The sequence below is a fragment of the Leptopilina boulardi genome, unplaced genomic scaffold, assembly GCF_019393585.1.
Source record: "Leptopilina boulardi isolate dan_hultmark-lab unplaced genomic scaffold, ZJU_Lbou_2.1 LbouV2_372, whole genome shotgun sequence".
In the NCBI taxonomy this organism is placed as follows: Eukaryota; Metazoa; Arthropoda; class Insecta; order Hymenoptera; family Figitidae; genus Leptopilina; species Leptopilina boulardi.
In genome coordinates, this window is record NW_026137943.1 from 3,317,008 (window position 1) to 3,344,908 (window position 27,901).

Below are 27,901 nucleotides of genomic sequence, written 5' to 3' on the forward strand. Positions count from 1 at the left end.
AATTCTTTTTTTTTTTTACTTGGTTCAAGTAAATATTTATTTGATAGTCAAGTAACCGATTATTTCAATTTTTTTTTCATGATTGTTTTATAATGAAGTGATTTCTCTTGATGAAAATGATATCCCCTTATTTCTGTTAGAAAAAATGTTGAGCGCACTTTAAAATATTGAAGAAGGGACAACAGATAATAATAAAAGATGCTTCTAAAGGAAAATTGGTTCCCCATTCTTGTTTCGTGTTTATTATTCTTTCTGGTTTCTTTGAAGTGATGCATTGTTGGCCATTTATTAGCCTGACCGAACAATGGTTTAGAACATGATTTCTCATGCAGCTTCCATCCCCCCCTTTTTTTTCTATATTGGCAAACGACACAATGGCTCGTGGAATAAATTCCATTTTTTTTTTTTTTTTTTTTTTTTTTTTTGCACAGTGTATAAGTCTAGCTGTGGAAATACTCTCTCGGTGGGATTGTAAGCTTTTTGAGGATTGACGGAGCTTTTCAGTGTTTCCATGTTTTAAAAGGTACGACGACGAGTCGCTGAAAACTCGACCACTCGACCCGCTAAGAGCCGCCCCCCCCCCCCACCACCAGCGTCTCTCTCTATGAATCTAACGGCACGTAACAAATGTACGTTAACCTAAAAGGTTTAATGCACCACACGATTGCCGTCCGTTGATGACAATGATCGGGTGCACGAACCTATTGTTTTCAACTTTGGAAAGCACCTTTGTAAAACTCGCTTCGGAATACCGGCAATTTCAAAACTTCAACTTGCCCCCCACAATGCGAAGCGAGATTCCTTTATTCTTCAAGGATCCCGCAGTTGAATCGACATTGAGAAACGACTCTGTGGATATCAGAATTTAAGGATTCAAAGTTTAATTGGAAGTTTAAGTTTTCATTTCCATTCTCTTCCTCTCTTTATTCAGCGTTTCTTATTCCTTTTTAGTTTGTTTTTTTTATTTGTTATTTTAACAGTTTGAGCCCTTAATACATTGTCTCCGTCAACTGGATGAAATCATTTTTAAATACAAACAAATAATGTTTAATTTAAAAAAATTAAATTTTTGATAAATACACTTTTCGATTTATTTAAATTCTTATCAGGGGGGTCGATTACGTAAATTCATTTCCACTTCCACTTTTTCCAATTAACAATCTCATTTTCATTTCCACTTTTTCTAATTTCTACTTACATTTTCATTTCCACTTCCATTTTCACTTTTTCTAATTTCTACTTCCATTTTCATTTCCACTTCCATTTCCACTTTTTCTAATTTCTACTTCCATTTTCATTTCCACTTCCATTTCCACTTTTTCTAATTTCTACTTCCATTTTCATTTCCACTTCCATTTCCACTTTTTCTAATTTTTATTACCATTTCCATTGGGAAAATTAGAAAAAGTGGAAGTGGAAATATGGAAATGTAGAAGTGTAAGTCGGAGAGGAAATTAGAAAAAGTGGAAATGGAAAATGGAAATAGTGATTGGAAAAAGTGGAAATGGGAATGAAAATCAGAAAAAGTGGATGTGGAAATAGGAATGAAAATGAGAAATTTCCACTTTTCCAATTTCCACTCTTACTTCTAGTTTTTTTAAATTTACATTCCTATTTCCACTATTACAATTTTTCATTCCTACTTTTATTTCCAATTTTTCTAATTTCCACTCCTATTTCCACTTCCGTTTCCACGTCCACTTTTTCCAATTAACACTCTAACTTTCATTTCCACCTTTTCTAATTTCCCTTTCCGATTCCATTTTCATTTCCACTTTTTTTAATTTCCATTTCTATTTCCACTTTTTCTAATTTCCACTTTTTTCTAATTGGAAAAAATTAAAGTGGAAATGGGAATGGAAATTATAAAAAGTGGAAATGCAAATTAAAAAATTTTAAAGTGTAAATGGAAGCGGGAGTGGAAATTATAAAAAGCGGAAATGCAAATTAAAAAATTTTTAAGTGTAAATGGAAGCGGGAGTGGAAATTATAAAAAGCGGAAATGGAAATGAAAATGGAAGTAGGAATAGTAGTGGGAGTGAAAATGAGAGTGAAAATTTGAAAAAACATTAGTGGAAATAGAAATAAAAGTAAAAATTGGAAAAAGTGGAAGTAACAGTGGAAATGGAAATGGATTAACACAATCGATTTTTATTTTTAAAGAGATAAATTGGTTTTAAATTTTGACTATTATCAGAAATTAAATTTTCTTGACTATATCAAAACTTTAATGAAATGAAATTAATGAAATTGTTTAACATAACCTCAAACTAGTAGTAGTTTTTCAAGTTTTCACTTTTTCAAAGTAGTTTTTAACAGAACTAAAAATATATTTAAAATTGATTTCACCCAAATTCAAAGAATCCAGTTCTAAAATTTTCAAAAAAAAAAAAAAAAATATTTTTAATTAAAATTTGTTGTTAAATAATAAAGTCGGTTTTATAAGGTTTTTTTTTTGAAATTAAAAAAATCAGTATCTTTTTTTACACGTAGTATATTTTTACAAAAACGTTTATAAACAATCTCTGCTATTGTATAATAAATACACTAGTTACATTGGACGAGGTACCAAGTGCTAAATATTTTAATTTAAAAAATATTTTTTGGAATTTTCTTAATTTTTTTTTTTACTACAAATCCTTTATTTTTTATTTGCGGAAATTTTTAACAAAATTCTCCTCATGATTATATACTGACAAAAGAAAATTTATTTCATTCAAATAATATCGATTACTTGACTATTATCAAATAAATATTTATTTGAACCAAATAATTTGCATTTGAATTAAATACATTGTATTTGAACCAATAATAATTTCTGTATTAGAAATAAATAACATTTTATTGATTCAAATAATAATTATTTGGTTCAAGTAAATATTTATTTGATAATAGTCAAGTAATCGAGTATTTGAATCAAATAAATTTTTTTTTCAGTGTGATATTGATAGTTTTTGTAGAATTTGGCTAGTCTGACTAAAACTTACTTTTACTACTGTCAATTAAAATAATTTGAAAGGTTTCCTTGACTAAAATTGTCTAATATAATACTAATATATATAATTTTATAATACTAATTATAGTTAACTACTAATATATTATAAATTATAAATTATAAATTATAAATTAAAAATTAAAAAATTGTTTATTTTATAAATTTTGAAATTCATGAGCATTAATTCCAAAAAATATTTTTTTCATACATGATATAATGGGCGTTATGAAAACATGTGTTTTTTAACGCGATTATAAAAAATGCTTCTTTTCGGTAAAATAATTTTAAAAAAAATTTGTTTACATGTTAATAAATATAACGGAAAATGCGTTTTTTTTAATGCTTGGCACCTTTTGGAAAAACAACAATTTACTAATAAACTGATAAATGGCAGTGTACATATATATACACGTATATCTTGTATTTATTTTTACTGAAATTCTGCGTAATTTAATGTAAATTTCATAAATTTTATTCTATAAAAAAGTTATAGAAATTTTAAAATTTGTATTATCAATCGTTACAAGGCACTTAAATTAGAAATTGTAACAAAAAAAGTCTTTCAGTTTTTTCACCAGAAAAAAATTTGTTAATTTCGTTTCTTGGTTCTTATTTTTAAGATAATCGAAAAATTTCCTATTTTAAAACTAATAATTCTATAAAGAATTTCAAGAATTAAGACTTGATTTTTTTCTTCTTCTTCTTTTTATCAGTCAAAATTTACTAGGCATTGTAAGGAAAAAAAAAAATTGTAAACCATTTACAAGCACACCTTAATCGAACTCTAAATCTGAATTAGTGAAGTTATCCACTAATTTTTTTCTAATTCTAATTCTTCTAATTTTTTTAGACTTAATATTTAAAGACAGTTCTATTTTTTTCCCTAGTTTTGATGAAAAATAAGTAGAAATATTCACAAATTCAAATTTAGAGAGAAATATTAACAATCTTATGGACGGATTCGAACATTGATTAATGATACACTTATCTAGATGCTTATCGATATCTATACACGATGGGAGAGAAAATTTGATTAAAAAAAAATTTCAACTTAGAAATGTCTAGTTTAAAAATCAGTCAAAGTAGAATATTATTGACCGTGTATTTTATATTCGAAATACCACTTTTCTCTGCTTGGTTAGATGAAAAGGAAAACTTTATCAAAAAATTAACTTCCTTTAAGATGGCGGTGTACTGCTGTCAGAGCGAAGATGTGAAGGCGCAGCCTCACTGTAGGCAATATCGAACACACTTTTTTTCTCTAACAATTGTTGATGTCTCAATTTTGTACCACCTTGAAGTGATACTGCAATACCCGAATCTAAATCATCTTCAATTTTTCTTCCTTCTTGATCGAGAAAATGTTCGGGTGAATTTTGTGGTGAGGGATATGGAGCAGGTGGCGGATGAAGATAAAATGGAGGTGGTATTTTTTCGTATTTATACTCGGAGTGTTGTATCAAATGATGTTTTGAATTTGTTTGCAAATGATTTTCCATTGGTGGTGGTGGTGGATTTTTAGGTGTAAAAATTTGTACAGTTACATCTTGTTCTGCTTTACCTTTTCGCATTTTTCTCCCTTGACGAACAATTGCTTTTAATTGTTCCGATTCAACGTTTACGGAAGGTTTCACTTTGTGCTTTAATTTTGGTGTTCCCTCTGATTTTGCTTCTGGTGATTTATTTGGTTCTTTTGGTATCGTCAACAATGAGGTTTTCATCCAACGAGGTCTTTGTTTTTCCTCCTCTACCAATTTTCGTTCCACTCTCTTCTTTTCCATTTCTTCTCTTTTTTGCTTGTACCACGACATGTATCTTGATTCAGCTTTAATGGGCTCTTCAGATTCGGGTTTAATATCAATTTTTGATTTTTTGAGATGATGAATTTCAGATTGATCGGAAACAAGAGGAGATTTATCTCGTATTAATTTTTTTGTTTCTCTTTGAGGTGATTTTGGAGAATTTTTATCTAATTGCTTTTCTTTTTGATGCAAACTTGGTGACTTTTCTCGAATTTTTTCTTCTTTTTTGGGAGATAAACTTCTTTGTCTTCTTTCTTGAGAAATTGATTTTTTTGAATGTTCTTCGGCTATTTTCTTTTGTCTTTCAATTTCTGTTGTTGAGGATGCAAAAATTTTCTTTGTATCCTTTTTCAAGATTGTTCTTTTTGAATTATCATTGATTTTAGTGGATTTTTCAACTGGTGGTTTTTTTGTATCACGTCCTAGTGTATCGATTCCATGTACCATTGGAGATTTATCTCTTTCGTGTTGTGATTTATGTTGTTTTTTTCCACTATCCTCAGGAAGCAATTTGCTTACTTGCTTTTTGGAATCAAATTTTGGAATCAATGGGGATTTATCTCTAAATTTTGATTTTTTAATTTCATTCTCCGAAAGAGAGTTCTTAATTTCTTTTCTTGGTTTTGTCACTGATGTTTTTGAAGATTTTTGATATTCTTTTACATTTTTCTTTTTTATATGCCCATTGTCGTCAGTTTGCTTTTTAATATCCGTTTTATCTTCAATATCGAGTGCAGCTTGTCGTGAAATTTTTAAAGAATTTTTCTTTTCTAAATTATTTTTTGATGCTTGAAGATTGTTTTCCGATTTTTTTGAATCATCAGTGTCAAAAATTTTTGGCGAATGTCGAGGAGTGTGATATGGTTGTGTTGTCAACATTGTTTTACTGGACATGTCACTTTCCGTTGATGAATCACTGTCAGATTCTGTTGTACCACTAAATTGTTTGTAAAGTAATTCTAATCTTTGTAATCGTTGTTGTTCCTCTTGTAAAATTTTAGCCATTTTTCTTTCGTGATCTTCATTTCGGAATGTTAAATTGTCTTTTTTTGCTATTGAATCAAAAGAAGTTTCCTTCTCTATTTTTTCCATGGAAGGTTTAGATACTTTTGTTTCGTCAACTGATTTCGAAGGCTCCTCTAAAATTTTATCAAATTTTTGTTGTAGAGTGATGGGTTTATTTTTATCTAAATTACTAGATGATTTTGTAGGTGAGATAATTTTCTTAGTGCTTTCATCTTGATTTGAAACAGTTTTTAAAGGTATATCCTTTGCAGTCTTTTTATCTTGAGTATGAATTTTCTTGTCATCTGCATCCTCTTTTAATGATTCTTCTTCAATTTTTGCGTTTTTTTTAACATCATTTTTTTCCTTACTTTCAGAATCTTGAAAACTTTGTAAAAATTGCTCGTGATCTACAAACGAATCAGTGGATGAACGAAGTAGTTTATAGGCTTTTTCTTTGGAAACATTTGCAGAACTGTCGGAACTTGTTTCGGAAGTTTCTGTTTGACTTGTTTCAATAATTCGTTCACCTTTTAATTCGTCTGAAGTTTCTTTAGATTCCACTGTTTTCTCTTTATCTTTACTTTCACTAGATCTAGTTTCATCGAAGGATAAGGTTCGTGAATCACTATCAGTCTTATTGATTTCTTGTACGTTTTTAAATTGTTTAATTGTCGAGTCAGTCTCATCACTTGTGTCTACTGTTGATTCTTGTGAATCGTCTATGAATCTCATGTCTTCGGTTTCTAGCATTAATGGCTTCATTTTTGGACTAGATTCTTCTTTTTGTTGTGTTACATTTTCGGATTTTTTTATTTTTACTTCTTCTGTTTCTTTTATGGGAATTTTAGGAGATTCTTTTGTAGTTTTGTCAACTTTAGTATTTGTTTTGTCAGTATTTTCAGCAGCTACATCCATTAGGTTGTCAATTTTATCAGGTGTTGTCATTAGCTTATCCATTACTTCAGTTACAATGTCTACTAATTTTTCTTTTGTTTCTATTTCTTTATCTAAAAATTGGTCCTTGTAATCTGTTGCATCTTCTAACAATTTGTTTTTCTGATCTGTAGCTTCTTTTAACAATTGGTTTTTTTTATCTGTTGCATCTTCCAACAATTGGTTTTTCTTATCTGTTGCCTTTTCCATTTGTTCGTCTATCCTATTTGCTTTTTCTATCAATTGGTTCTTCTTATCAGTTATTTCTTCTATCAATTGATCTTTCTGAATTGTTGCTTTCTCGATTAATTGATCCTTCTGATCCATTGTTGTTTTAATCAATTCGTCTTTAGCTTCACTCACTTCAGTTATCAATTGCTCCTTTTTGTTTGCATTTTTCTGAAGCAATTCATTCTTAATATCAGTTGTTTCCTTCACCAATTTTTCTTTAATATCTTTTGTTTCCTTAATTACTTTTTCTTTAATATCCATTTCATCTTTGGTTAATTTTTCTTTAATATCTTTTGTTTCCTTGATTACTTTTTCTTTAATATTCATTTCATCTTTGATTAATTTTTCCTTAATACTACTTAATTCGTTCTCGTTTGTTTCATTTAATTTTCCACATGTTCCCTGATCTATAGTGGCTGATTTTAGTTCCAAAAAGGGTGAACTAGTTTCATTCGTATCTTCTTTATTTTCTTCTAAAGTTGCCTTTGAAAATAATGTTCCTTTGGAAAAATTTGCTTCCGAAACTTGTTGTACTCCTTTTTCGGAAATTTGTTGCATTGAAATGTTTTCTTTTTTATTTGTATCGGAAAATTGTTCATTTTCATCTGTAACATGTTGTAGTATTTTTTTCGTTTTATTATCAAACTTTGCATTCGAGATTTGTTTTTCCTTTTCAGTCTCTCGAGAAATCCTTTCTTGTTGAGGAATTGAATATTTGCCTTCATCTTTGTTTGCTTCAGGTTTAGTCTTTGTTTCAGCTTTTTGATGTTTGTCAGTTATTTTCGATGGAGGACTTTCCATTCGGGTACTAATGATAGTGTAAGCTGATTTTGATATATCTGATAAATCATCTTTGGGAAGAATTTTAGATTCTTGGGTAACTTTTGAGCTTCTGATTAATTGCTTCTCGCCTGATGAGTCATCGCTCTTTTTTAATTCTCTCACTTTTCGTTTAGTGACTTCTTTAGTTCGAGAAATTATATTTTTCATTGTTCCCTTTGAAACTTGTAGTCTTGATTGTCGTTTTATTTTAAAGGGCCTTTTGCTAATTTCAACCTTTTTTAGATTTAATTCTTTAGCTTTGATATTTTCTGATTCAGAAATTTCGGAATTAATTGATTGAACTACTTCTTGATGTTTTAGGGTATGCTTTTTTATTCTTCCTTGATCCAATTTCTTCTTTCGAGGCACATCACTTTCTTTTGTTGACGAATCTTGATCCTTTGTTTTTGAATCATAATTCTGTCTAAAATCTTTTTTAGTGTCTTTTTTTGAATTTAGATCTTTGACATTTTTTGATCCTTTTTTTCTTTCCGTGTCATCTTCATCCTCCGTTTGCATATCGACCTTTTTGTATTTCCTTTGACCGAAGTTTCGAATTTTTTTCTGCAAGGATGTGATTTCTTTTTCTAAAATACGAAAGCTAGGCTCTTCTTTCTTTTTGGAGGATGGTTTTTCTTTGGCTTTTTTGATTCTGTTCTTTATGAATTTATCTTTCTCTGTTTCGGGTGAGGTGGAATCTTCAGTTTTACTAACGGAACTGAGTTCAATTGTTCTTTGTCGAATTTGGGGCGAATCCTCTTCATCTCTTGGAGAACTGCTATTTGCAACTTCATCGAGGGAATCGGAGATTTCTTGAAGTACATCCGGTGAGACTGGTGTTCGTTTAGATTCAGTCTTTCTTCGTATAGTTCGTACCTCGGGACTTCGGGGAATTTCTTCTGGTATTGATTTAATCCAACTGGTCTTTATGGGTTGAACTTTTTTCTTGACCTTTGCTTTCTTTCTCAGTCTATTCTCATCATCGGATTCGTCATTGTCACTTCTGCTTCGAATTTGACGATCCGTTTGCGTGGCGGTTGTTCTGTCAGTTTGGGTTGCCATTGCCACTTGACCGGGAAGACTTTGGGTTTCTAGATAGCTTCCCGCGTCGAGATTACCTGGAACACCTCTACTTGATTCTTTTTCTAAAAGAAGGCGAGTTAGAAGAGCATTTTGCCTCACTAGTTCCACTTCGTTTATCGTGTAGGTCTGAACGTTTGCCTGACGAGGATCTCTGGTGTCATCAGTGGAATTTTCAGCGCTTTTGGATGCTGGATCACTGGCCATTGCTTCACCACCTCCTTCTCTGATTTCCCTTCGAAGATTACCTTCATTTTCAATTCGTCGTGGCTCTGTGTAATCACTTCGATCAATTAAAATTCTTTGACCAGAGGGAAGGTACTTGAGTGTCTCGGCCTCTAATCTTTGTGGAATTAACAAAATCTCCTGACGTCTTGGCGATACTTCCTTTGGATGCTGATGAGATTCCATGCTCAAACCTTCGATATCGTGTCTACTACCAAGAAGATCTTGTCTAATTTCTTGATCCTCAATAAATCTTTGAAGAAGAATTTCTTTTCCGTCTCGATAGAGATGGGATTGTTGATCAATCACTAATGTCACTGGTCGATGAATTTGTCCACGTTCTTGAAGTTGTTCTCGCTCTCTGAGTCTCTGAGTCTCTTCATCTTGACCTCTGGTCACAAGTCGAAGAACTTCGGCGTTACCTTCTCGAAAAAAATGTTGTTCACGAACATTTGCTTTGTGATTAGCAAGTTGCCTCTGACGAGATATATCCGATCCCCTGGCGATTTCGTGTCTTCTTATTGAATCCATATCTGTTTCGTAATTTCTGACTTGTGCCTCAACATCCTCCACGTACATTCTATCGTCATCTGATCTTCGCATAAATTTGTGAATTGGAGCTGGACTATCGTTTTGTAATCTCAATGATAGTGCATTTCTTTTTGGTTCAATATCGACATGAGCCACATCACCAGGTAGTGATGCCAATCCATATTGTTTTGTATTTCTTCGATTAAATTGCCAATTTCGTTTTATGGGATCTGCACTCCATGCCTGTTTTTTCTCCATGTCTGGTCATGAAATAATTAAATTTTAAAAAAAAGCGCTTTATAATAATTATTTTTGGTTAATAATAAAAATTTACCTTCAGTACGTTTTCGACGAAGATGCTTTTTTGGTCTTCCATCGGCTCGATAAATAAGCGTCTCTGTTGAATGTATTCTTCTTTTTCTTGGCTCCATATAAAAGGGACATCCAGGACATATGCAGCAGATTATCAGGCATATAATAGCGAGGAGAATAAGAAGACCCAAGAGGATTAGTAGCCATGTCAAAAGCTTGTTCTCCGCCTTGTATGTTGTCTAAAATAAAACTTTAACTTTTTATTTCTCAAAAGTGAGTGATATAAAAAAATGATAAACAAATTGTAATTTAATTTTTTTCTAATTCCAATTTTTTACTCACTACTTCTTTTTGATTAATTGTAACCGAATTGTTAGTGATAATTTTAGTGTCCCCTGTTATTGTTTTTACTCCATCGTTTGGGTCCATTATCACACCCACTCCATAAGGTAATAGAGTTTTTCGAATTTTTTCAATATCCACCAAAGTGCCAATACCTTGTTGTTCAACTCGTGCGACAATTACACTCCTGAAATAATAAATTTTTTAATTATCGATTTTTATAAATTAAATTGATTTTTCAGTTGAGGTAAAAAAAATAAATATTTCACTTAATTAAAGTTAACGAAAAATTTCAAGGTGACATGATTCAAGGCAAAAGTCGAGTGGACTTCAATGTTACTGTCACTGTCCATTAGAACCTTTTGTTTGGATTCTCTTGATTTGGAGTGACAGTGAAGCAGACGAAAAAAAAAATACATTCTGGTTGTAAAAGTTTTATGTGATCAGACGAAAAAAAAAGTTACACTCCCCTCTATATTGTGTTGGATTTCGGAGAATGTTAGGGATGAAATATTGTATGTATATATATAGGGTATTGGTTATAAAATCTGACATTGTGGAAGAGAGCAACATTGCTCATTGAAATGGTTGAAAAGTGATGAGTTCGACACGCGCCATTAACACATGTGCGGTCCATCGAATCGATCGGCTGACCAAAACCGTTTGTATCCACTGCGCAATTTATACACTTCATCCTCGAAAGTGAATAAAGGTTTCCTAGTCAGACAGTCAATCTGCATTATTCATGCGAGCCCGATCATGGCTGAAAGACGCTTTTGGTAGCACTGTAAATTATTCCCTTTAAGATCCATTTCCTCTGATTTATTTCCGATATAGTCAAATGTTACTGATTTTTCACGCTCGTTGAAATGGTTTACAAATTAAACAATAATTTAGGCAATTATTATTATTATCATTTATCTTGATTTCGATTCTAGATCATAAATACATTATTTTTCAATAAAAACGAAAATCTTTTGTGGAGCCGTTTTTGAAAAAAGTCGATTTTAAAATTCAAAATGCTCAAAAACTTAACTTTTCATCAAGAAATATTTATTTAAGAAAGAATTTCATCAGATGGAATTTGTAGATATTAAAAAAAGAAATTTTTTTGTTCTTACGATTAATAATTTACTAAAAAAACGAAAAAAAAAATATAATGACTGGTTCATTACGTCCTGTCGCCGTCAGATGGCAGAAGCATACAGGAAGCACAATATCGCAGCTCTTATATTACTTTCCTAATTTTTGTTTTTCAATCGAATTGCAATTATTATCAGTATTATTATTATTATTATTATTATTATTATTATTATTATTATTAAAAAAAATTAATTCAATTTAAAAATATAATATTAAAAATTTTAATTTAATCAATTTACTTTTTTTTGCAATTCTTTTGAAATTTTGAAATAATTCTCAATAAAACGGAGATTTATATATATATTTTGTTGAGCATGGAATTCCAGCTGTTTTAATGATGAGAGCAACTATTAAAAGGCAATTAAAACTTTACGAGTGTTATTCAATGGACTTGAAATGTAAATATGGAATATTTGCATGATTTTATTTTTAATTATTGTACTCTTGAGACGATTTTGATTTGGAACAATAATCATCTTTTTCACTTTTTCAATTCGAAAATTTCAATTATTTTTTTTTTTTATTAAAATTTCATTCAAATAAAATATTGAAAATTCATTTTTATAACATATAATTTAACTTCGAAAAATGAACACCTACTGAGGTCAACAATAATAATAATAATAAATAAAAAAATTAATAATAATAATAATAATAATAATTTTCGAACAAATTTTATTTGAGGAATAAAAATTGATTTATGTGAGGAGATATAAAACAATTATGAAATATTAAACATGAGAGGGAAAAAAATTTTTCTGCAGTTACTAATAGACATTAATCATATGTAGTGAATAGAAGAAAAAAAACTGACTTTTTTCCACCCTCAGGATCACTTGGCTGTGGGTTGTAGGGTCGGATCTCTTGAATAATAACACTTTCCCCAGTAATGGTAGCTAATGTTTTGGCAGTTTTCGCCGGATCCGGATGTTCTCCAGGCATTACAAACAGCACAATGCGAGCTGCTCCCATCACAGCTCCTCTCAACACTCGTATTTGCGTCTGGCTTGAAAGATGTGGCACTCCTATAAAAGGACGCGAAAAAGATTTTTCAATTTCACACGTCTTATTAATATATGTATATATATACTCTCTGTCGTCGACATAAAAAGCTTTTATATAAAATGCCTCACACATTTTTTTTTTCATCTTTTTTTTTAATACATTGAACATTATTTTTTTTATTCATTCAAAGAATAAATTACTTGAATATTATTAGATATATATATATATTTCAAATAAATATATATTTAATTGTGGTAAATTATTATTTGAAAAATATATTTTTGGAATAAGGTATTTGTTTTAAATACAGAAATTATTATTTCATTAAAATAAATATTAATATTTTTTTCACATATATAAAATTATATTTGGAAAACAATAAAAATTGCGTACCCTGATCGTAAGCTCTTGCAGTTAATGTAAAAAGTGCATTCTCCTCTGCTCGTTTTGTTCGAACGTAACTAATTTTAGAAAAAATATTTTCACTATTTTTTCCTGAATAAAAATTTGTTGTTGGTTTGAATTTTTTTTTGAAAAATTGTGAAATATTTTCCCTTTTATTTCTATTGAAAACGTTGGCTCCTCTTTCTTTCTTTAAATGAGTGTTTTGTCTAATGTATCGCGTTTTGTTAACAGCCTCTCGTAAAACCAATTCACCTGTGACCTCGTTCAAATAAAATTTGTTGTCGTAGTTTCCGTGTATAATTTCGTAGCGTACCACATTGTTTGGCGGCTCGGCATCAGCATCGGTTGCCTGAAATCCATAGAGAATTGTTTTTACTCTCTGAAAATAAAATCTGACAAACACCATGCGCTATTGAATTATTTTTTCTTTCTTTTTTTGTTTTTTAAATTGTTTTCTTTTGTTACTATTGCAATTTATGTTTCTTTGAATAATCACGTAAATGTGGCTTGTTGAGGTGAAAAAAAATTTTACATAAAAGAATTTTTATAGAACAATAAACGTTATAAGTGGAATTTATATTCAACTGAAAGTTAAAATACTGGAAGTCGATTCCGTAACATTATAATTTTGCACTTTCTACCTTTTATTTTCTAGTTTCCACTTCCCATTTTCTACTTCCCAGTTATCACTATATACTTTCTACTTTCTACCATTCCATTTCCCACATTTAGGCTCCACATGTAAAACTTCCACTTTCTACTTTTCACATCTCACTTTCTACTTTCTACCTCCTACTTACCAATTCCTATTTTATAGTTCCCACTTACCACCATAAACTTCCCATTTTCTAAATTTATCTTTCATTTCCTACTTCTAAATTTTCACTTTCTACCCCCCACTTTACACATCTAAATTTACACATCCCATTTTCTACTTTCTACCTTACATTTCCTAATTTTTACACACCACTTTCTATTTCTAAATGTCCACTTTTAACTTATTACTTACCATCCTATACTTCCAATTTTGAACTTCCTACTTTTCAAGTCCCATTTTCTACTTTTTACCTCCCACTTGAAACTTTTAACATTCTATTTTCTATTTCCCACTAACCACCACCTACTTCCCATTGTCTACTTTTTATATTTTATTTTCTTATTTTTACACCCTACTTCCCATTTTCTACATTTATCCTTACTTTTTCACATTTTAGGCCCTATATCCTACTTCTAAATTTCTACTTTTCACACCTTACTTTTAACTTTCTACATCCCACTCTCCATTTCCCACTTTCTACTTCTCGCTTTCCACATATTTATTTCCACGTTCTACGTCCTTTTTTCCACTTCCCATTTTCTACTTTCCATTATTCACATCTTAATTTCCATTTCCTATTGTCTAACTTCTATCTCTCAATTTTCACTTTATATACCCCACTTTCCAGTTTCTACTTTCTACCTCCCATTCCCCATTTTTTGCACTTAACTTTCCATTTTCTACTTACCACTAGCCACCATATACTTTCCATTTTCTACTTTCCCAACCCACTTCCTATCTGCTACATTCAACCTCCATTTCCCAGTTTTAACGCTCCACTTCTAAGTTTCCACTTCCTACCTCCCATTTTTCACATCTAAATTTACAATTTACAAATTCTAATTTCTACTTTCTACCTCTAACTTCCAACTTTTAACATTACATTTTTCAATTTCTGTTTCCCATTTACCACCATATACTTCCAATGTTTAACTTTCCACTTCCCATTTTCTACTTTTTACATTCCATTTCCCACTTTTCTCACCTTACTTTCCATTTTCTACATTTATCCTTTATTTTCCACTTTCTACGCCCATCATACTTTTAAATTTCCAGTTTTCACTTTCAACTTCCCACTTTCCGCATCTCAAATTCCATTTTCTATTGTCTAAATTTCCACTTTCTACTTCCCACTTTTTACACCTTACTTTCCACTTTCTATTTGCTACTTTCCACTTTCCACATTTCAATTTCTACTTTTTACCTCTCATTTCTCACTTTTTATACCCATTTTCCATTTTCTACTTTTAATATCCCATTTCCCACTTTTCGCACTTTACTTTCCGCTTCCTACATCTCATTTCATTTTGAGTAGAAAATGTGAGGTAGAAAGTAGAAAATAAAAAATGGGGTATAAAAAGTGAGAATAAGCGATAGAAAGTAGAAAATGGGAGATAGATATTTAGATATGGAAAGTGGGAAGTAGAAAGTAGAAAATGGAAAGTGGGAGGTAGAAAGTAGAAATTTAGAAGTGGAGCGTAAATGTGGAAAATGGGAGGGTAGAAAGTAGAAATTTAGAAGTGGGGCGTAAATGTGAGAAATGGGAGGGTAGAAAGTAGAAAATGTAAAGTGGAAAGTATGAAGTGAAAAGTGGAATGATATGGTTGGTACAAAGTAGAAAGTGAAATGTGTGAATATGGAAAGTGGAAGTTTAAAAGTGAGAAATGGGAAATTTACAGAATTGACCTCTTGAAATTGTAAAAAAAAATATTCCCCAAAAATATTTAAAAACAATAGAGGAGAAAAAAAAATAGAAATTTTAGATAAAATACCTTGATGAATGCTGGCATTGTGAAATTAGTAAGATCGGCGTTGAGTGTGAATTCGTAACTAGATTTATCGAAAATTGGAGCATTGTCATTGACGTCTAATAAGTTAACGATGAAGGGAACAACGCCTCTGAGACCCCTGCCAACCTCGTCTCGAGCTTCCACTGACAATTGCAGTTGGGGAGTCCTTTCTCGATCGAGTTTATTCCCCATAGCGACGGATATTAAGCCGCTATTTGGATCCATTGTAAACGCTTCACTACCAGTTCCCGTGATGCCCGTATACAGTATCATTCCATACAATCCTGAATCCTTATCAGTTGCATGTACCTAACATGGTCAATAAAATAGACTTATATATATATAAAATGATAAGACCATTTTTCACCCTCACAGTTGGTAACCATTTATCTTTTTAAATTAAAATCCCTTTAAATTACTTTTGGTTAATATATATTTATTACTTGATAAAATTAACATTGAATTTTCAATACTTAATTTCGTTTTTTTTTTCTTGACTTTTTTTTATAAATTTTCTTTTTCTCATAAATAATGTTCTTCTACCTGAATAACTTTTGTCCCCATTGTTGTGTTTTCCGAGAGGTCGACTTCGTATTTTTTTTCATCAAATATTGGTATATTATCATTAACATCTCGTAAAAGTATTATTACTGGTACGCTTGTTGATAAATTTGTCGCTGGACCAACTTCTTGAGCTGTAATCTGAAAAAAATTTATAAATTTTAATTTATTATTAAATTATAATATCTACAAATATTAATAATCTCTCAATTAATAAAAAAAAAAATTTTTAATTTATTTCTATCACGGATAAAGAGATTTACCGAAACTTTTCAATAAAGTAGAAAAAGTTTTACTTGATTCAGTTAAATCTTTCGCTATTCTAGTGAAACTTTTTTCGCTGTTTCAGGTAAATATTTTTTTTCGTGTAGTAGTGATTGATTTTTTTTTAATGAATTCAGAGAGAAAAACTCACTATAAAATTGAGACTATGATACATTTCATAGTTAATAAGACTGTTATCTCTAACTGTGATAATAAAATTTGTTGCTCGTTCACCAACAGTTGGATTAATTTCAAAGGTACCATTGTTATTTTCTAATTTGAGTGCGAAAACTCCGGCTTTTCCAACATCATCGTCTTTGACTTTTGTCGAATAAGAATCACTGAACGTAACCATTGAACCCGGTTCTGCGTTTTCATTAAGCCATGCCATGTAACTAAAAAAAAAAATTCATTTTTTTAAAAAATTTTACAGTAAAACGAAAATCTTATTATAAGATAAAAGTATAAAATTTAAGAAATATTTATTTAATTAATCATTAATCATGAATTACTGTCTGTATAGTTATAAAAAAAGTTGAAACGAAAAAAAAAATAATTAAAAACTAAAACTTAGGTACCAACTTATCATTCTCAAAATGAGGTGGATTATTTCCCGGTTCACCGAGAAGAAAGCCAACTTCAACGACAGTTGATTGTGCAGGGGGTTCATCTTTACTCCTTCGAATTTCTTCGGCGACCACTTTTAACACCACTGGTGCTCCCACATAAGTAATTTGCGTCAATTCTTGTAATGGACGTGATAAAAATATCTCCCCTAAAACATTAAATTCAAGTTATTGACCCTCTTTTTTTTATTTTTTTTCATTCCCATTTAATTTTAATTCTGTTTATAATTTTCAAGAAACTATTTTCTTGTTTCAAGATCATTTTTTCAAATATAATGATAATTTTATTATATTTATAATAATGATAATAATAATAATAATAATAATTTATAATAATTTTTTCAATATAATTTTTAACTATTTCTGATTATTATTATTAATTATTTATTTTTATTTTCTCAGATAGCAAATTTTTATTCCAGGAATGTTTGAGGAATATTCCAGTGGAAGATTTTAGTATTCCGCTGGACTTTTTTTTGGTGGGGTCCAAGGAAAAAGGGAAATCTAATTTAAATGGAATATAAGAAATGTTCCTGTGGGTTGATTACTTAATTCCATTTCCATTTCCACTTTCACTTTTTCGAATTTTCATTCCCATTTCTACTTTCTCTTTCTCTAATTTTCATTCTCATTTCCATTTCTACTTTTTCTAACTTTCACTTCTACTCCCATTTCCACTTTTTCTAATTTTCATTCCCACTTTCACTTCCACTTTTTCTAATTTTGATTACCATTTCCATTGGGGAAAATTAGAAAAAGTGGAAGTGGAAATGAGAATGAAAATAAGAAAAATTGGAAGTGGATATGGGAAACAATGGAAGTGGAAGTGGAAGAGGAAATTAGAAAAAGTGGAAATAGGAATTGAAATTAGAAAAAGATGAAGTGGGAATTAAAAAAAACTGGAAATAAAAGTAGGAGTGGAAATTGTAATAGTGGAAAGGGGAATGTAAATTTAAAAAAGTGGATGTAAGAGTGGAAATTGGAAAAAGTGGAAATAGAAGTGGAAATTAAAAAAAGCGGAAGTGGAAATGAAAATGGAATCGGAAAGGGAAATTAGAAAAGATGGAAATGGAAGTTAGAGTGTTAATTAGAAAAAGTGGACGTGAAAACGGAAGTGGAAATAGGAGTGGAAATTAGAAAAACTGGAAATATAAGTAGGAATGAAAAATTGTAATAGTGGAAATAGGAATGTAAATTTAAAAAAACTGGAAGTAAGAGTAGAAATTGGAGAAGTGGATATTTCTAATTATCATTCCCATTTCTACTTTCTCTTTCTCTAATTTTCATTCTCATTTTCATTTCTACTTTTTCTAACTTTCACTCCTACTCCCATTTCCACTTTTTCTAATTTTCATTCCCACTTTCACTTCCACTTTTTCTAATTTTTATTCCCATTTCCATTGGGGAAAATTAGAAAAAGTGGAAGTGGAAATGGGAAAATAAATGGAAGTGGAAATAAGAATGAAAATAAGAAAAATTAGAAGTGGATAACGGAAACAATGGAAGTGGAAGTGGAAATTAGAAAAAGTGGAAATATGAATTGAAATTGGAAAAAGATAAAGTGGGAATTAAAAAAACTGTAAATAAAAGTAGGAGTGGAAATTGTAATAGTGGAAAGGGGAATGTAAATTTAAAAAAGTGGAAGTAAGAGTGGAAATTGGAAAAGTAGAAATTAGAAAAAGTGGAAATGGAAAATGGAAAATGGAACTAGAAATTGAAAAAGTGGATATGGAAACGGGAAATTGATAAAGTGGAAGTGGGAATGAAAATCAGAAAAACTGGATGTGGAAATAGGAATGAAAATAAAAAAAAAGTGGAAGTGTAAATGGAAGTGGGAATGAAAATTAAAAAAAGTGAAAATGGGAATATTCCTGGAAAGTTCCTGAAAATTTCCTGGAATAAGTTGTGCTATCTGGGGTTCTTGACGTAAAAAATATATTCTCGTTAAAAAAGATGCAAATTTTTTTATTTTAATTTTTCTTCGAAGAAAAAAATCTTTATCTAGAACAGCGATATGTTTCTCTAGAGTAGAGAAAACTTTCTCTGTTTCAGTGAAACATTTCGCTGTTCTGATAAAACTTATCGCTGTTTCAGGTAAAGATTTTTTTTCTTGTTCGGAAAAGAAAAAAATTCGATTCCACACCAATTTTTTTTTTTTTTAGTAAGGGATGTACATATTCTCAGCGTTCAATTACACAACCCTTTGCATTCTCTCCCGCTTTGTTAATTCCAATTCTCTTCAAAATGAATAAAACATAAAGCGAATTAGCGAAGAATTCCTTCTTGCTAAATGTCATTATATGAATATACATTATTTTGTATAATATATATATATATATATATATAAAATATTATATAGATGTGTAGAAAGTTAAAAAAGTGTTTGTGTGAACTATACGCAACGGTTTATTTTGCATATTTTGGCACGAGACCAAAAGGTGCTTGGACTAAGAAACCTCCTTTACAAGGGTTAAAAAAAGAGGGGGAAGTTTGGATCGCATGCGTCTCAGAGTGAATGATAACAATCACGAGAGAGTCTGACCATTCGATCGATATATCCATGTGCGGTGACTAAGTGGACTCCCTTTTGCTTCCTATTTTCCTTTTACAACTTTTAGCTTTGACTCATTTTGATTTCAAGTACAGTCGATTTAAAGGGCAAGATAAGAAAAATGGCTATTCAAAGTATCAGGGTCGTGTAGGGTAAATTATATATCCAACTGGACATAATTTTTGATGTCTGAGATTTTAGTTGTATGTTGTATTTATTGCTTTATCATTCAATCGATCGACGCGCTTTTTTTAAAGTCTTCTTCAAACTTTTGTTTTGAAACAAACAGAACAATTATTTATTATTTAGAACCAAAAAAAAATATTTCTTTGATTCGAAGAAATAAATTTCATTGACAAATTTTTCTTTGATATAAAGAAAATTTATTTGTTTAAAAAAAAATTTTTCTTTGATACAAAGAAAAATTAATTGTTTCAAGACAAATTATCTTTGATTCAATAAAAAAAATTATCTTCGTTTTAAAGAAATTTTTTATTTAATTCAAATATAAATGTTTCTTGGACCCAATATATATCATTGTTAGAATTTCTTTGATTTAATACACTTCTTTCATTCGAAGAAAATTTTTTTGAATCAAAAAAAAATTTCTTTAAATTAAAGAAATTATCTTTGAAACTAAGAAACTTTTTTTGTTTCAAAGAAAATTTTATTTTGAATGAAAGGAAACAGGTCAAAAAAAAATTGGTTTCTTTAAATCAAAATAAATCTTTTCTCTGGATGATAACATAATTTTTATTTTTATTATTTTTAATTTTTTATTATTTATTTATATTATTATATTTTTCAACTCACCTGTACTTTCCGAAATATTGAAAAATGTAACAAAAGGATTGTTATCCGGTAACAGACCATAAGTTATTTCTCTAGGAACTCCTTTATCTCCATCTTCTGCGTGAACTCTTAAGACTACGTCACCCTATGAAACAATAGAAAATTAAATTAACATTTTTTTTTTATAGAACAAATATTTTTTACAATTTTACAAATAATATTTACTTGTTTCAAATAAATATTTATTTGTTAAAAATAAATATCTATTTGTTAAAAATAAATATCTATTTGTTAAAAATAAATATCTATTTGTTAAAAATAAATATTTATTTGTTTCAAATAAAAATATTTATTTGTCCTTGAGATAAATATAAATTTTTTTATATTTACATTCAATGGAATAAAAATTCAAGTTTGACATTTTTTTTTTTTTTTTTTTTTTTTTTTTTTTTTTTTTTTTTTTTTATTTATTGAAAAAAAGGAATTAAAAAACAAGACTTACGGGTTTGACGGTATTATTAATTTTTGTTAATGGTGGTGCAAGTGTAAAAATTGGAGGAACATCCTGAACGTCCTTGACAACAACCACGACCTTTAACCCGGCAATGTTACGTGTATCCTTTCCTAATTCCGTGTATGCATCCTAATGGAAAAACATAATAAAAAATAAAAAAAAAAAAATTTCCTTTTAATTACCAATTCCATTGTTTGTAATTTCCTGGTAAAATAAATGTCACGTACCGTTGCGTACAGTGTGAGGGTGAACATGGATTGAGTTTCAAAATCCAATTCCCCGATAAGCGTAATTACCCCTCGTGTAGTGGCTGCGGTTTGTCGTTGTCTGATTTTAAACATCTCTTTCGGTTGCTAAAATAACGAAATTGATTTTTCCAAATTTAAATACTCCACAAATGCAATTAAAATTGCGTTGACGCGAAACTTGTTAAATGCTTACGTCAATTTTTCAATTAAAAAATTTTTTTTTTAAATTAATTTTTTCACATTAAAAAAATGGTTTTTAAATTAATTTTTTTACATTAAAAAAATGTTTTTTTTAAAAATATTTTCTTGTTAATTATTAATATTTTTTTTCACCACATTTATAAAATTAAGAAATTGCAAATATTTCTCGTACCCACAATTCTATGTAGACTGGTTTTCCACTCCAGGGATTTCCTCGAACTAAAATGTAATCTAGTTCTGTACCTGGCTTTGCATCCTGACAAAAATTTTTATCTTTATTATTATTATTTTTTTTCTTATTGTTTATTAGTAATTTTTATTATTATTATTATTATTACTATAATTTTTGTTATAAAATTTGTACGCAAAAAAAAATTTTTATCTAGAACAATGATCCCAGATAGTATGTAAGCTTGCAGTAAGCTTGCGGCAAGGTTGGCAATATTGCGCGGCAAGCTTTCCGCGAGGTTGCTGCAAGCTTACGTGCTATCTGTGATATGTTTCTCTAGAATAGCAAAAACTTTCGCTGTTCCAGGTAAAATTTTTTTTTCCATTTAGGAGAAATAAAATTATTACATTTATTATTTTTTATAAAGCAAGTTTAGGGGAAAGTAAAATTTTTATTATTATTATTTTTTATAAAGCAAGTTTAGGGGAAAGTAAAATTTTTATTATTATTATTTTTATTAAAAAGCAAGTTTAGGAGAAAAAAAATTTATTTTTATTATTATTTTTTACAAAGCAAATTTAGGGGGAAAAAATATTTTAAAAAATTTTTATTATTAGTAATTAGTGGTTTACAATTATTTAAATTTGATTGATTTAAAATTTAATTGGAATTAATTTTATTATATTTGTAAAAGAGAAAAATGGATGAAAATTTACCTCGGGTACCATGACAAGAGATGGAATGTGAGGAAATATTTTATCTTGAGGTGTTGTGCAATTGGTGACCGAAATAGTTGCTTGCATTGAATTAAATTCACCCTTAGTATCTTTAACTCGAACAACGAAGTCGTGAAGTCTTCCGGGAATTAACCGCCTCACAAGAATCACGTTAGCCTGACACACTTTGTTGTACAATGTGCACGGTAAATTTTCAACCCGGACAACTGGAGTTGCTGTTGCTGTAAATATAGTGTCAATTCACTATTTATTTTTTATTTCACAAAAATCAAAAATTATTACTGAAAAAAAAATTTTTAATATAAAAAAATTAATCACTTTTATACACGGGATGAAAAAATTATTTGATTCAAATAATCGGTTGACTATTATCGAATAAATATTTACTTGAACCAAATAATTTTTTATTTAAATTATAGAAATTCAAATTAATTAATTTGTAATTAATAATTATTAATTGATAATACAATAAATATAGGAAATATAAATTTAAAAAATATAACAAAATATTCTAAATATTTATAATTATAAATTAATAATTATTAATTATTACAATTAATTATTAATTAATTAGTTTTTGCCAATTAATTTAGATTTGTTCTTTCTGTACTCGTTTTTGTTTATTTAATGATTAGTTAAATTTATAATTTTATATTAAATCATAATATTAATATTGAATGAATTTAATATAAAAAAATGATATAGATTTTTAAGTCGATATCTTTAGAGAAGAGCAACAGGTTGAAAAGAAAAGAGAAAAAAGGCATTTTTTTTTTTTAATATGAAAAAAAGAATTAAAAATTAGATTGACGTTTCTGTGATTATTTTATTTTCACTGAAAGGTAATTAATTTTTTTTTTTTTTTTTTAATTTACCATAAATATCGAAAGTCAATGGAAAATCGGCATCTTGATCGGTGGCACGTAAACGGAAAATTGTAGAATTGACTTCGGCATCGGCTGGAACTAAAACATGTCCCATATCCGTGGAAATGTCGAATTGTGGACGTGTTGCCTCGAAACATCCAATCATAAATCCCAAGTAGAGCCATGCTTTGAGCCATGCTTCTATCAAGGGCATTCTAAAAAAAAAATTTTCTTTAAATTAAATTATTATTTCATTATTTAAATTAAATTTAAAAAAATACATATATTTTTAAATTTTTGAACAATTCAAAGAATAAAAAAAAAAATTGTTTCTTTCTCTTTTTGAATTTCCTAATCGTAAAAAATCAATTTGCATTTAATCAACAGATGGAATTTTATTTAGCATCAATTTTTAAATATTTAGAAATAATTAGAAATAATTAGAAATAATTGGAAGTAATTACAAAATATACCAATAAAAGTAAATAAAAAAAAAAAAACCAAAGTAAAGATATTCGGGAATTCATATGAGATAATAAAAATTGGTATCAACTCACCAGTACCTGACTCTCGACCTCATTTTTTGATTATAAAATCGATATTTACGATTTTATCAAAAGACTAGATCTTTCTACTATTCGTTTGTAAATAGTTGGTTCTACACACTATCGTTAAAAAAAAAACCAGACATTTACGTTTTTTTTTTTCCTAATATGAATCACATTTTTTATATGACAATTTTTAGCGGTTCATATCGTGTAAAATATGTAAATTAAAACAGTCTTAAAATTACAGTTTTAAATCATTTTTTCTTATAACAAACAGAAAAAAAAAATTTTTATTTAAATTTTTAATAATTATTAAAAAAAAAAAATTTGCTCTTTTTTTCAATAAACGTTTTTTTCTGTGAAAAAAATTGTAGTTATAAATATTTTAAATTTGATAAACTCAAAGAAATGGTAGCCAACTAATTCATTTATTTGTTGCAAAACAAATATATTTTATTTATTTTAAATAAATTTATTTGACTTAGAGAAAAATTTATTTATGACAAAATTTTTATTTACGCCAATAAATCTAAGACAAATATAAGTTTAGTTAACTCAAATATATTTTATTTGCTTCAAATAATTCATTTCTCTGGGTGTAGGAATTCACAATAAAAAAAAAAAAGTGAAAGGGGTTGTTTCAATATATATATGTTCTACTAATCCAGTAAAATTGAGAGTCGAGGAATTTCAATTAGAGTGTGACGAGAGAATAGTGGGGGGGGGGGAGGGGGATGAGTGTATACTTATAATTTTCTATTTGAAGTTAAAGCTATTTAACCCGTTGCATGCAAACTGAACTTTGGTTTTTACAACTATTGTAAAACTTGAGAAGTGCAAAATAGAAAAATAAATCAATTTTTTATTGTAAATAGAAAAAAATATTTTTTAAATAAAAACAACATAAAAATAAATTATTTTCTATTTTAAGGAAATTTTTTTTTTAAAACAACGTAAAATTTCTATCTTAAGGAATTTTTTTTTTCTAAACAATATAAAATAAATTTTAAGGAAATTTTTTTTTTCATAACTAAACACAAAAATATAGCTTAAATATTAGTGAAAGGCGAATGGAGAATTGTTACATAAAAAATTAATACCGATTCAAGAAGCAAAGTCCAGTAAAGTACAATCGATTATTTTGTAGTTCTGTGTATTTACCAAAGGTTTCGAAAGTATATATATATTCGGGCATTTACGTCCCTCAGAAATGAATCGATTTTTATTTCATTTCATATAAATTGTTAAGAAAAAAAAACACGTATACACACACGCTTGTTGCTCATTAAAACGCTTGTAAATATTAAATAGTCCATTAATTGTAATTACGATATACAATTTTAGTATACTAATTAGATTAATAATTTCTCTGCAAACAATATCGAATATAGAATTTAATTCGATGGAAATTAAAGGAGTAAATATAATTTTTTTTTAAGTATTAATAGAAAATTTATTTGTATATAATATTTAAAAAAAAATTAATTTAATTCCAATTATTAGCAAATCTGATTATCGTAATTAAAGGTATTTTCTTGTTTTAATTTGAAAACTTAAATTTTTAATCAATTATAACTATAATTAATTATTTATTAATTATTTATTTATTATTTATTAATTATTTTTTTGTTATTTATTTATTATTTATTTATTATTAATTATTTATTAATTATTTATTATTATTTATTAGGTACTTATTATTTATTATTTATTTAACAGAAAAAAAGAACTATTAATTAATTATTGAAGATATAAACAATTTATTTAGTTTTGCAAAATTACTGCATTTGGTTAATAATAAAAATTTTAAAAAAAAAATATAAATATAATTGCTTCATTTTTTTTTACAAAGTTGATGTGATAGCGAAAACTTTCGCGTTTTTATATGAAAACTGTTTGAAAAGTATACAACAAACATGACACCAAAATGTGGAGCGATAGTAGATTGAACAATGAGAATATTTGCGTGTGTCACGTGACTCCTTCTCTAGGGATTTCTACAATACATCTCTAGCAGGAAATACGCAATTTACATTTAGTCTTCTAATTTACATTATCAAAGGATTTATTCTCTTAAAATAAATCCCCCTATTGACACTTATTTCAATTATTTTCAATTTTTTGGTTTTAATTTTTTTTTTAAATTACACTGAAAAAAAAAATTTATTTGATTCCAATAATCAGTAAAATTTCTACTTTAATATTTTTAAAATTTTAAATTTAATTTAAAATTTTTTAAAAATTTTGTTACTTTTAATCAAGTAAAATAAATATTTTACTTGCGCCAAATAAATATATACTTGAATCAAATAAAAGTTTACTTGCGCCAAATAAATATATACTTGAATCAAATAAATTTTTACTTCAACCAAATAAATATATACTTGAATCAAATAAATGTTTACTTAAACCAAATAAATATATACTTGAATCAAATAAATGTTTACTTGAGCCAAATCTATTTGAATCAAATAATTTTTATTTGAATTTAATAAACTGTATTTGAACCAATAATTTTTGTATTTTTAAATAAACACCAAGAAAAATGTTTCTTTGAATCAAACAATGTATTTCCTTGAATCAAAGAAGTATTTCTTTGAATCAAAGAATTATTTATTTGATATAGGTAAAAGCTTCTTTTTAGTTTACAAAATGCTTTTTTAATTTCAAAGTTTTTTTTTTTTAATTTACAATTTGTTCAATTTAAAAAACAAAAAATAGAAATCTAAAAATTAATCAAAAAAAGAAAAATTTAAAACTTACCTGATTGGGTCATTCAATAAAATGTGGAATCGCAGAAGAATACATAATTAAATGTAATCACTCAATGAATGTGGTTGTTTGGTCAAAATGTTCGTATCCATATTTTCACTTTAGTAACATTCAAAAGCACTGATAAGTTTGTCTATTTGAAAAAAATTTTTTTTTTAGAAAAAAATTTATTTTTAATGAAAAATAAATATAATTCAAATGAAAATTAGTTGATACAAATAAAATTATATTTTCATTAGTTAATTTAAATAAAAATTTTTTAAAAATAAATTGTTAATCATTTATTAGTAAAAAATTATTTCTGATAATTGATGAATAAAGTAAATTATTTATAAACTTATTAATAAATAATTTTTATAAATTTTTTTTAATAAACAATTAATTATTTAAATAAATTTTATTGATAAATAATTATTTATATAAATTTTATCAGTAAATAATTATTTAATTTTTAAATAATTAATTATTTATAGAAAATTTTTTTTAGTAAATAATTATTTAAATTTTTAACAATTAATTATTTATAGAAATTTCATTGATAATTATTTACAAATAGTGTATTGAATAATTATTAACGTTAAGTTAAAATTTTTATTTCTATACAAAATATAAACAAATACTTTTGATAATTATTTTATTGAAAACCAACTGTAGTTAAATTTATTTATATAAAAACTAAAAAAAAATACAATTTTTTTTTACAAATAAAACTTGTTTTTGAATAGACGAGAATTTGGAGAACACATGTTCTCCAAAGTGATATGAATGATAGATATTCTTCCGTACCTCCATTGCAAAAAAAAAATTGAAAGAAATGAAGTAAAAAAAAAAGTCAAATTCACTTCCGGTCACCCGTGATCGAGGCACATTTTTTTTTTCCAAAGGGTCTCGGTTAATACGCGATGGCAAACGTTTGCTCGCCAAAGAAGCATGTGGAGAGAAAGGCTTGTGTCGCAGGATTCAACGACTCGGTCACTCCCACCCTTAGCCCTTTTTGCCCCCCTTGCCACTTCTTGAAAGGGGGGAAGAGGGGGGGGTGGGGTGGGGTTGAAGTTATCACATAAAATGTGTGGGGTCACCGTGTAAAAAGTAACGCTCTGCCGGAACACTATGTGTGGGAGGCAAAAAATATAGAGCAACTTCCCTTCGACCGCTGACCGCGGTCAAATTAAGCGACCCCTTACGTGACAGAAGAAATTGATAACGGTGTGTATATGAACACTATGAACAGTTTATATACGTATGAAAAAGCGTGCTGCGTCGCGTGGAAAATGTAGGCCATCGGGCCTTGTCGTCACGCTTCACTTGGCACTGACGCTATATGGCTCTTCGTTTCTCATATTACTGTCTATTATATAGTAGTAGTACGCCTTTCAAAAAGAGTGATTTTAATCCATCATTTTTATTCCTTCTATTAAACGTATAATACACTTTTAGTTGATTGCTTTTTTACCATCTTCTTTTTTTTTTTTTTTTTTTCTTTTTGTTAACAGACAGCTTGAAATGTCTGTCTTGTTTGCGTTCTTGAAAAGAAACTCAATTTTGAAGTGGAAAACTTTACAAGAATCCGATAATTGTTTTTAAATGGGAAAAATTTTACAACAATATGTT

At 28.2% G+C, this 27,901-nt stretch overlaps 1 protein-coding gene across 1 annotated transcript; it reads right to left on the bottom strand.

Moving 5' to 3' along the window:
* Window positions 1-3,268: 3,268 nt before the first annotated feature.
* Window positions 3,269-23,184, bottom strand: LOC127287643 (cadherin-86C). The gene is made up of 15 exons (XM_051314682.1): window positions 22,976-23,184; window positions 22,084-22,327; window positions 21,371-21,454; window positions 20,977-21,102; window positions 20,738-20,878; window positions 20,257-20,380; window positions 16,849-17,041; window positions 16,418-16,661; window positions 15,985-16,143; window positions 15,424-15,750; window positions 12,823-13,183; window positions 12,239-12,449; window positions 10,282-10,468; window positions 9,962-10,178; window positions 3,269-9,887 (listed from the first exon to the last, which is right to left on the bottom strand). The coding sequence occupies exons 1-15, from the start codon at window positions 23,182-23,184 to the stop codon at window positions 4,174-4,176; spliced, it is 8,541 nt and encodes a 2,846-aa protein (XP_051170639.1). The 3' UTR covers window positions 3,269-4,173.
* Between the last annotated feature and the right edge of the window lie 4,717 nt (window positions 23,185-27,901).

Coding starts and splice junctions, on each gene's coding strand:
- LOC127287643 (XM_051314682.1), bottom strand. CDS start 23,184: ATGCCCTTGATAGAAGCATGGCTCAAAGCATGGCTCTACTTGGGATTT. Junction 21,103..21,370: donor CAGTCTACATAGAATTGTGG/GTACGAGAAATA, acceptor TCGTTATTTTAG/CAACCGAAAGAGATGTTTAA. Junction 10,179..10,281: donor CAATTAATCAAAAAGAAGTA/GTGAGTAAAAAA, acceptor GTTTTATTTTAG/ACAACATACAAGGCGGAGAA.